The 12212-nt window shown below is 39.5% G+C and overlaps 1 protein-coding gene across 1 annotated transcript in view; it reads right to left on the bottom strand.

Moving 5' to 3' along the window:
* galnt9 (polypeptide N-acetylgalactosaminyltransferase 9) overlaps positions 1-12212 on the bottom strand; it is a 93268-nt gene that overhangs the window by 40261 nt on the left and 40795 nt on the right. The window contains exon 5 of the mRNA XM_084358852.1: positions 5273-5470. Within this exon, the coding sequence (XP_084214978.1) occupies positions 5273-5470 (198 nt within the window). The remainder of the gene's footprint in view (positions 1-5272; positions 5471-12212) is intronic.

The following is a 12212-nucleotide window of genomic DNA, read 5'->3' on the forward strand; positions in this document are numbered from 1 at the left end:
CCAGCCAGTGTTCTGTCTCTTTGTACCGACATGTACTACAGCATAGAGAACTCACCGCTCTGAGGTTTGTCAGACTGCAACTGTGAGAGAAAGTGTGAGGAAATCATAAGAGTCACAAAATAACTTTTGTACTGCAGCAGTCATCACAGATTGATGAAGGAAATTTTCAAGCTGATTTCTCCTTCAGTGTCACCAGGTTTAGTTATTTTTAGTGTACAGATGGTCAGCCTGCAGGGCTCATCCGCCCCTCACACCCCTTAACTTTGGCCTCCAGATTATTTGTTTGCAGTGTGCAGTATGAATCATGTGATAAGTGTACACGATTTGGCAAGATGAAGACTTTCATTTAAGATTGCTCACTTCTCTCCCAGATGAGGAAGCTGCTGTTGAAACTGTTTTTGACCCTGACATCTGGCTTGTGTATGACGTCTTTGATGCATGACAGCCCTGATGCCTCAAATAAGGTATAAGAGAAATTAGATTTTCAGTACTTCATTTGAAAGTACTGTAATACGTTTGATCCATACAGCAATATCTTTCAAATGAATAAATATCCTATATAAAAGCCATTATAGCATCTACTGATCTAGCCATGTGGGATATGTAACGAAACCACTTCAGTGGATTTTGGAAGATAATCTAAAGGTAGCAACCTGCACAGCTTCTATTTTTTTTGTTCACTGTGTGACAGATGTGGTTTATATATGCATCAGAATATCAGTTCTTGATTACAGAGTCTGTTTGCTCGTTATCATTTATTGTAACACCTGTTTGAAGTGCAGTATTGTGTAAAGTCACGTTTAATGCAAATCATTTTCTTTCTTTATATTAAACTTCCATTTATCCAAGGTAAGCTCCTATTCGTCTCCCTAAGTCATGTTCATGTTGTTCTCAAATGCATTTAAACCTCAAATCTTTTTCAAGCATCTGCTAAACCCCCGAAGACCCAGAACAGGTGGCATTTATTATGCCACCTGGATGGGTGCATATATGTATGTGCATGGATATGCAATAAAAGTCAAATGAAATGTGTTGCAGTATTTTTGAGGACCAAAAATATGAGTAAAAATTCAGATATGTCACAGAATAAACAATCAATCAAGCCTTTGTCATAATGTCTTATTCAAAATAAAGCTTCACATTTAAAAAAAAAAACACTCTCTAAATGATTTTGGTTAAAGATGTCAGTTTTTTACCACACATCAAAACCCTTGGTGGACATTTCCACTCCCTTCCTACTCTGTCCTGTCAATGATCACTGTAGTTGCAGAAGAAAACCTCCTTTGTCAAATGTCCAAAATAGTTGCAATCCTCCTTACTCTCAGAATGTGGCTGTTTTGTGCATCCTTGTGCCTGTTTTACCCACTTTGTTTTTCACTGTGTCCAAACAGCCAGGAAAGGCTTTGAAACTGAGTTCTGAATGGCCACAGAGCTTCTGTTGTTGATGGGCAGAAACCTTGAGGAAACAAGTGGGAGAATGATTTCCAATAGAAATCCACACAGCCGACACACTTCAGCCGGGCCTTGAGGCGATGTGTCCATTTGCAGCAAAGTGTCAATATGGAACACGAACCAGCTCTGCAGTATCTGAGGCTTTTCTGTTATCTTACTTCTATCTCAAGTCAAGCACTTGATGCTCAATAATACGTTATTCTCATGGAGCCTTCATATGACATGACTTTAGGTCTTAAGTATAAACTGTTATCACACCGTGTGTTTCTATGAGAACAAGTATCAAATGAAACCGTTATTGCTTTGCCTAAGCTGGACTGAGCGAGGTAATGAAACTGGTTTGGAATTTAGTTTTTGTTGCTGCAGGTCAAAATCTGACAACGTGTGTGCGTGTGCGTGTGTGTGAATGTTTAAGCTTATAATAGTTTGGGATATTAGAAGACATTCTGGCAGTAAGCGCCAGTTTGTTTCATGTTTGCAGCTTGGTTAACAAGCAGCCGCCAGGGATTTAAGTGATACAAATAAAAAAAATATGTTTTTTTAAATCTTTCCCGATGGGTCCAGAATCAACTAACAGAGTCAATCAACTTTAAAGCAGCTGATCAGTTGACTGTAGAAAACCATAAGAATCAGATGCTACAGCACCTACTCTACTTCTCTGATTGCCTTTGTATTTATTCTTTTGCGATGTCTGATTATGCTCTCTATGCTTGTCCTTGATCTTGTTGAAAACCTCTAAAAAATCACCCCTTTCTCTTTTCATCAGTGTCTTTTGTTATTCTCGCAATAGCCTGGCACATGGCCTTTAAGGCTTTAAGGCTGCAATAACCGACATTCTTATAATAATGTAACAATTATCCCGTGATTAGCAAACTCCCCTCGGCTTTTAAGACCTTTAAAGTGAGTTTCAGTTCATTGTTTAGCTGCAATTTTGCTGTTCCTCACTCTCAAAGCTCTCACAATGTTGCTTCGGCCACAGCATGTAGCTTTAGCAGCGCTAAAAGAGAGTGACTATTTGACTTACAACAGCCAGGTGACCAGAAATATGACTCCAAATGAATAATAATGTTGTTTCTATCTGCTGGTTGTGTGATAGCAAATCTCAGTAACTGCGTCCTCACTGAAGTGTCCTTGAGCAATGCACAGAACACCATCAGTGCTGCTTTTGTATCATTGACCTGTGACCTCCCAGTAGATATAGACAGATAATGTGCTGCATCGCAGAGGCAGCAATAATTTTTTGCTTTATAGCATTATAATGAAGTTCTGTAGTGCTGCAAAGATGCCCTCACCTCCAAAAAATTGTTCTCCAGATGTAAGAAAACATGTTTCTTTGGTGCAGATCCCAAACAATGCCACATCATCATGATTTGAGTAGTATTTTGGAGGTGAGGTAAAAGTGATCAGTCCCAAGGCTGTCCTCAAAGGAGGCTGTGAGGAGAAGTAGTATTGAGAAAGAATAATCTAATAATAATATCTTATTATTATCAATGATTCCTCCAGAATGCTGATGTCTTTTTACATGCCTGAATATTTTAACTTCAGATTTTAAAGATCCAAAATTTAAGTGGCAATGCACCAAGATCACAGAGACGTTCTCACATTGCCTTCCACTGAGACCTGTGCATTTAGGTATTCATCAGCAAGCGGTGTTAGCCCTGCACCTGGGAGGCAGCTACACTGTTAAGTGAAAGGACATTTTAGTAGGCACGGCCACATTTGCTATGTGCATACTGCATGACCAATCAGTTTTTTTTTTTCTTCCTCGTACATTCATATTTTGCTTGTTTTTATTCTAGACTCAAGCCCAGCCAGAGACACGGGATAAGGATAACAGTAAATGGCAGCACGTCCGTTTTTTGCAGCTACATCTCTCTTGACGGTGTTGAACAAATTCCAGTTACTGCTGTATCTCTATAGTTGTGCCTTCATGTTCATGCAGGCTCAGCCATGCTGCCGTGGCAACACAATCCTGGTGATGCTCTCTGATGAATGATGTAAGATTTTCCTATTGTTATGACAGTGCTGACCAATTCTGATTCCTTCTTTCAGGGAACGGAGGCTGGATGGCTGCATGCCTCAAAATAACAAATCTGTTTTAGCTTTAGCACAAGCATTTGTTGATACAAATTCTCTGTACCTGCCAAAGCTGCAACGATTATTCGATTAATTCATAAATTGATCAAAATAAAATTAATTGCCAAATATTTTGATTATCAGTTAATCTTTATCAGTTAGTCATTTTTTAAGCAAAAACATTTGCTGGTTCCAGCATTTTAATGTAATGTTTTATAGATTTAGTGATTAATTCATCAATGGGTAAATAATCTGCAGTTTAATCAATAGTGACAATAATCGTCAGCCATGGCCCCTACTATGTGTCAGGTCACAACTATGCAAATGTACATATTCGCCAGAGAGCTTAACAACACTTCCAGTGATTCCCATTGTCTAAATAAATTAAATAAAATGTTCATTTACACAGCATTAGTTTCAACTCGCCACACTCACCTATCTACTGGTGAATTTCTCTTTTTAATCCACAAAGGCTTTCTTCTAAAATCTTAAATAACCTTTGAAGTGCTAATCCTATCCACATGCTTTACTCATGTAAAACAGAGTTTTGCAGCTTTTCAGCAGTATCACATATATCTTGTTCGGGCATTCTGGGGCTCCATAGTAAACATGATTACAGCATCACATTCTGCAGCATTGATTTGTCAAAGAAACCCATTAAGTTTCATCCTCTGGGCCAATGGGCAATGGTTGTCCCATACTTCTGGGACACATGGTCAGTAAATGAAAAATAGGATTACAACTGTTTTTAACTTAAAAGCACAGAGGATAATATTACAGTAAATGGCTTTAACTTGCTTAGGGAAAGGTTGGATGTAGACAAAAACAACGTTTTACTGGCATCTTTAAAAAGAATTCCGGTAAATTCACCCATTCTGGGATAGAGCAAATGGACTTTAAATGAGCCAAACTAAAACTTAGGAGGTGTTGAATTTTGTTGATGGTAGCTTCGATCTAAATCTAAAAAGCGGCAAAGTGGAAGGGATTTAGAAAAATAGATGGGTAAATAAATAAATGCACTGATGAAATTGGTGTTGTGGAAATATGCATAATACTATTCATCTTTATTTTTTAGGAGCAAACTTGTATCCCTGTAAATACATGTTCTTTTTACTTATCTGGTCACTATTTTACGCAGATGTTTACTGAAACCAGAAGCTCTAACCACATTGCCAGTGTCTTGTCTGAATTAAATGTGTTGGTGTTGTTGGTGTTGGTGAGAGCTGTTACAGGTGATGTCCCCAGATAAAGCATTTAATTTAACTCCATGGACTCTGTAGCTAGTGTAACTGTAGCTTGCTCGGGCCAAACAGATGTTGATTAGAATGTAAGACCATTTCCATGTAAGACAATACTCCCGTGCTCTTCGATCAGAATCCGATATGATTAACCGAGGACAGACATAATAAATTCTAGGATTATACAGAAACACGATACAAGCCAGCGCAGTCCTCCAATCAGCAGTGGTATAATGGAATGCCCTGCTCATATTCAACACACAATTACACTAATGACACTGCCTTCCCGTGGTCTTGTGATCCTGCATCAAAATGAAGATATTCATCATGGTAATTAGACAGCTTTCTATGGGACAGCTTTATTTGTCTGTTTGAGCAGCACGTCAGGCTGCAGAGCCGCTTAGTTTGATGGTTCCACACATGAATAAGTCATATCCGGGGGCTATCCATATTTCATCAAACATCCTCATCTATAATGGACGCTGCTCGCCAGCAGAGGCTCTCACCTGATAGGGGCCGTCTCATCGCCCTTGTCCAGCCATTCCTGCGGCGGGATGATGTACATGCACCACAAACCCCAGTTGTAGCCGTGGGCGGCGTTGGCGTACTGCTGCACCTCAAACGTGTTGTACTTGATGTTGTCTATGGCGGGCAGGATGATGCGGGTGTGATCCTCCTTCATCCGGGTCAAGATGGGTTCAGCCCTTTGGATTGGAGAAGACACAGGAGTTAAAGGCTGACTTTCGGAATCAAGTATGCAGAAGCTTCAGTGCACAGTTGCAAAAGGTGAAAAAAAGAGAGAGAGAGCAAGAGGAGAAAAGTCTGCTACAGGGCAAATAATAAGCTAGTGCATATTTTCATTCTGCCCTGTAGAGGTTTGAAGTATTAATATTGCAGCTACGTTAGGCTGAATAAATCTGAATGACCACATGGATAATGTAACTGGATTCAAATGTAAAGTGAAAGCTGTGAATGTAGTTTCACAGAAACTATGTGGAACAAATCAAACCATATATATTTGTAAAACATATTGAACAGAGAGGATCAAAATGATGCCAGGAGCAGCCGGGGATGACTGCAGATGTCGTCTCAACTTTCACTCTTGCGCTTTAGACAGGTTTTTAGTGATGATGCAGTCTGTCGAATCAGCGTTTATTCATCATTCAAAACGACTGCCGGGAACCGCTTCCCTCCGCTGTTTATGATGTGAAGGTCTTGGAAAATGAATTTTCTGCGGAACAACAAATAATATCATATCTTATTTTATATCTCCTGCTCATGAAAACGAAATGTCAAAATGTGACACTTATCCCAGTGAGAACGATGATAAGAGGTAAAACCTGATAAAGCAAAACACATCAGGAGAGAAGACAGACTTAGTCTGCTCCTGGGAAAAATCTGCTCGCTTGCTTTTTTTCCCTCTATGTGAACAGTTGCAGGTTAGTCTCTTCTTTCTTTAGTCTCTTCTTCTGATGGCTTTTGCCCTGAGGCAGCTTAAGCTGGCCCACATTCTCTTAGAACACATCAAATGGAGAGCTGGGGCCATATTCACGAAACATCTGAAGGTTTTAGTGGCTCTGAACAGGCCAATATGAAAGAAACACACCAAACTTATGGGCTTGTCAGTCCGAACTATAATGCTTTAAAAGGTTCTTGTCTTGGTTCATGGAGCATTTTAGCACCACCTCCTGAGCCTGCAGAAGGAGTGGTGAAGAGGACTCATAAGTCACCAGGAAAAAGTCACAAACAAGTCCAGAAAGAGGCCACTGGTAGTCCGTCTGGTGACGATGGGTCAAAATAAATGTATAAAATATATTTGAGTATGTTTTTGAGAGAAGAGCTAGCTATAATACACTATCAAGTAGAATTAGACCTAAACCCCAGATGCCTTTTCAGTCAAACAGTGATCTCCCATAGATAGACACCAGCTATAATACAGAAGTCAGCATTGTGGCAATTGATGTTCATGTCTAATTTCCCAAACTAGAACTCTGACCTATTGATTGACACCTCATTTGACCAGTCAGGAGCTTCTATGTCTACCATGTGGTCTGAAACAGCCAAAAAGGGATTGGGAAGACAAATCTCTCTTCTTACACTGGACCTTTAAAAATCCCTACTGATTTATTTTGAAGGAATAGTTCAGCATGTTGGAAGCAGGCTGATTTAATTCCTTGCCAAGAACGAGATGAGAAGATCGATACCATTCTCATGTGTGTACCTCATAAATGGAGCTAGAGCCAAGAGGCGATTAGCTTAGGTGTATTCATTCATAGTGAATACACCAACACAGACCAAACCCTTCAAACAGTCATAAACCAGAAGTATAAATCAACCTTTTCTCTCAGCTGTACAGTTTTCTCCATTCCTGACAGTAAAAGCAGCACTCAGCAGTTATTAATAATAGGTCTTTGGTGGCTTCCATAGTTTGCCGCAGATTTCCGCGCCTATGTCTTTCGGTCGAATGGGTTTTTTTTGTCAATGCCACATACAGTGAGCTCCCACTTCCTTTTAAAGCCTTGGCCAAGGGCAACATGGTCTTGAGATCCATATGGTACAGAATGATGCTAAAGCGCTGCTGGCACTGGCTATATTTGTATAATCCTCTCATGCAGGGAGATGATCTCCAGCATATCTTCAAAGCAACTCTTCATATGCTCAGTTCTTCACATGATATACTTCTAAATTTAAAAAATCAGGATGCAATTATAAAATGATAAGTTTACTCTCACGAATACTCCCACACTCCAACTTTCTCTCTATCTACCCACCCACTGACTTTCTTTCTCTCCATCTTCACCCTGATCCAACCCCTCCCCCCCACCCCACCCTACCCATCCACTTCTCTTGAAAAAGTGAAGCCCATTTATCATCCTAAAGCAAAATTACTACTTATCACATAAAGGTAGGGGACGGAAAGTACAGAGGGAATGGATCTAAAGTGTACTATATGAGATGATGTCAGTAAAAATATGAAGCAGTACTTAGAAGAAGCCATCATTTAAGAATCTGAGAGTGGTTGGTAAAAGTACTCCAGCTGGGGTCCTGAGAGGCTGGCAGATGGCTCTCTGCGTCTTTACTCAGCAGCCATATTAACTGTCACTGAAAACATATTTTAACATTGTTGATGTTGCTAATTCATGGACAACAGTCAATTAATTAATCAATAGAAAATAAATCTGTGACAACTTTATAATCAATTAATTGTTTCACTTGTTTAATCCAGCAAAAGTAACAAACATTCTGTGGTTGCAACTTCTCAAATGTGATGATTTGCTACATCTTTCTTTTTATTTTTTCATTGTAAACTAAATACCCCTGGATTACAGACTGTTGGCTGGACAAAATAAGACATGGCGCCATAAGAAGATGGTGTTAACATTGTTTATAGTGCTGTATGAAAAACTTTCAACATCTAGATCTTGTAGAACCTGTAAATTCCATTACACGTTACAAGGGGTAGTGGTTGAAAATCTCTCCCGTATGAAATGGGAAAACCCTTCTAGACCTACACCATACATCACAGACACCAGCAAACTAGAAGCGACTGTTTTATGTTAAAGACCATGACACACTGAAAAGAGAGTTCTCTTAACCCTCGGTTTGAAGTGTGCCTCTGTCAAAACTTCTGTTGGAGGGCCATGTAGCCCTAATACTTCACCCTATCCCTCTATCCCAACAAGACTCAGGGTATCCTACCCCTAGATAGACGTGCAAAATTGAGGAGTAGGGCTAAGTTGTAGGGGCAAAGGTTGTATTGAGATTGGATAACCAACTATGACCTTGATACTACAACATAAATCTAATTTGGACCTCTATGACAGTGTCAAAAAAACCCTTAACATTAAAGGCATTATCTTGCATTAGATTGCATGAGTGTACCTAATAAAGCGGCCATTGAGTGTACAATCGGCATGTGTCAAAACCACACTGACTGTGACCGGGGACTACTAAAGACTGAAAAGCTACTTGCAGTGTGCAGCTGCCAAATGGCCTGAGTACCTACTGCATGTGTTTCCTCGATGAAACACATCTTGGTCATTTTTTGAATGTTTCTGATTTTGATTCAATGTATTTACACTGCAAACCGTGAATTACAAACTATGATCATTTATACCATAATCACAAGATGGCAAGTAATGATGGCCATCGATGTGAATGCAGCCTGTGCCTGTGCAGCCATGAACATATAATATGTATAATGCCTGCTTCCTCGCTTCAGTATCATGTTGCTCACTGCATATGCACACTGGTGACACTAGGGAGGCAGATGTGGCTCAGGAAGTAGAGCCGGTTGTCTACTAATCAGCTCCCCTCAGCTCCGGCTGCATGTCAAAGTGTTCTTGGGTGAGATACCGAACCCCAAATTGCTCCCGATTGCTGTTCCAATGGTGTGTGGAGTGTGTGTGAATAGCTTTACATAGAAGTATCGCGGGGCACTTTGGATAGAAAGTGCTGCATCACTCCTGATGAGCAGGCTGGCACCTTGTTTTACAGATGTCTGTTTCATTATAGTGTTCTATGGGAAAAATGTTTTCTAGGCCACAGGGGACGTTTTCATTGCAGTACTGTGAGTGGCCACTGGAAACAAATTGGCAGCGAGGCTCAGTGGCAGCACCATATGCAGCTCCCTTCATACATCCATGGTTACACGTTCTTTAGACCCACAAAAGCCTGTCTCATAACACATTTAACACCCGTGGTTTGGGAATGAATAGCGTCCACATTCAATCCAAACATCCATACTGAATGAATGATGCAGTCTTTACATTCGCAGCTACATCTGCGTCACGAGAGAGCTCAATACATAAATGAGCTGAATGATTAGTCTATATGAAAAAAAAGAAGATGAACAGACGTCTCGATGTCTGCAATATTGTCTTTGATGGAGAACAATCAAGCTCTGACAGACAAACTTCAAAACTTCATAACTCTCTGGAGATAAATGGCCTGAATTAACTTTTCTGCATTTTTACTGCTACATGTTGCAATACACTGAATTCTTCCTTCGTCTTTTGATGTTTCAAAGCCGTCTCGCACACATATTTAACTCAATGAGTCATTCCACTGTTTGAGAAAGACATAAGAAACCATGCCGACTGAAATCCTTCATATCGTGTATAGAATGCGAGTATGAGTTAGAGTAAAGACTTTGCTCTTTGTTTGTCTGTTTGTTTGTTCTTAAATGCACTGGTCAGTTTTTAGATTTTGAACATTCCTAGCCTGATTTATTTAACTTTTTTTTCCTAAAAACATCCAAATTTTTTTTAACTGTTCACAGTATTTTCTGACTTATGGAGACAAAAACATATATCCAAAATTCCATCTATATATTATATACATATTACATCTAATGACATATATTACATCTAATTGAAAATAATTGCCTTACCGTTAGTAAACCAACTGGGAAAGTTAGTTTGTCGAGGTTTACTAAGATGTTGCTGCTACTGAATCTGCTTTACCTCTCCCTGACCTAGAGATGAGCTCCCTCAGCCACCCCAGCATCTTCCATTCATCTCCCTTTTGTCCTTGAGAACCCCTAAACACCCCAGAGCCAGCTAGCAGTTCCTGTACCTCTGGGATCCATGAGGCTGATAAGATAGAGATGTTCTGGAAATGAGGGCACGTCTGGTTTCAACATTCCTCTTCCTGTATCTGTCATTTCATCTGCATAACACCGAGAGGGTTATTCATCCACATCGGCCTGAATCATACTCAGTTCCATATTACAATAGGATTTTTCTCCCTTCCAGCGATGACTAATTCAATACCGTGAATACATGTTGACAACCCCCATTGCCGTTCGGTCCATCGTGCCATTTCTTATAGAGGTTCTACTGCAGCGAGAGCTCTTTTGATTTATTAACTCTTCGTGGCTGACTGTTTGTCTTTTATAATAGGCGGCACCTTTGTGGAGCTTAACATCAGGCGGCGCACACATCTCATAGAATTAAACAAACAGTACAGATGAATATCACTGTACAATCTCACTTTATATCTGCTTGACTCAACCTCAGAGAATGTTTCACTATCTGTCCTTCCTCTGTCCAGTGCTGACGTAAAAAAAATCTCCTTCGAGATAACATTTTTTTATTTACGCAACCAGACACATTGATCTCAGATTGTTAACGATTATGAAATAGGGAATTATCAGATAATGACATCTAAGGGCACAGGGCTCAGATTTGTGCCCTCAGTGCCTGAAATAGTGTCTCCTTTATATTTCTAACGCAACAGAACATGTGAGCTACCTGGGAAGAGATGTAATTTTAGTTTACTGTAGCCTTCATGGATGACCCAAATAATTTATAGGAGAGAATGTACAAGAATAGCACAGCAAAGTGAGGAGAGTTACATTTCTGGTGTTTCATAGAACCTTTTTAAATCTCACTTAACTGAACCCTGGTTTGAGTAAAATCTATTTTGTGTCCTTGTCGACAAAGAGCAATGTGATTTAAAGACTGCTGTGTCTCACTTAAGGTTAGCTAAACGGCTGCGCTTTTGTTTGTCAGCTAACTGCTTGGAGCCTTATCTACTTCAATCAGTTCTTTTAATTTCCTGACTATGTTTTCAAGTAAAGCTAGATATTTATTAGTTTCACAACAGAACTTTGTCTGTTCATAATTTTGATCAGTGAACAAAAAAAAACAAGGCTTTCTTTGTCTTGACCATACAGAGGGAAATTGTGCTACTTCTGAGCTTCAAACTACAGTAGAGGTTCTGTTTTGTCCCCTGCATGTTGCTCTTTCTACTTTGTATTTCCCAAATGTAAATCCACTGTTATGTCACCCATTGGTTTGTGGACTACCTCAAGTTTGTTATTAGAGCCACCGCCATTTTGATTGTTTTTTTCTTTTGTTTTGATTGTTTTCTTTTTGGAACCAGATAAGACTGTATTTGGACAAGAGGGGGAGGGTATCCTGATTGGATCTGACTGAGAACCCGAGGAAACGCCGTGGTAGTGACTTGTCAATCACAAGGCAGCCATGCCTGAAAGCAAACCCTGCTATATCGTTTATTTTACTATAAATGGAACCATAATTTACAAAACGAACATCATGCTGTGTTGAAGAAGACTTGAAACTAGTGACTGAGACCATAAACTCATTAGGAAACTATCTACTGAGGTAATAAATCAAGTGAGAAGTAGGATTTTTTTTCTCAGCTGCCCCCTGCTGGCAATTAGGATTAAGAGGTTAAACACAGGAATTCTTATGTTAAGGTGAAAACAGTGATGTCACTTGTAAATAAGAATGGAAAAACTCAAAAGTGACTGAGCCACTTAAAATCAAATCATGTCCTGAATTTAAGTAGAATAGGTCTGTAATAGGTCACCATATTAAGAACACATCTTTATTTCTGTTTCTCAATCTTTTAATTAATTTATCTTTCTATTTGTATATTTTGCTGGTGTATTATTAACATTTGAGATGCTCACCATAA

Source organism: Pagrus pagrus, assembly GCF_965226575.1.
Source record: "Pagrus pagrus genome assembly, chromosome: 8".
NCBI classification, from domain to species: domain Eukaryota; kingdom Metazoa; phylum Chordata; class Actinopteri; order Spariformes; family Sparidae; genus Pagrus; species Pagrus pagrus.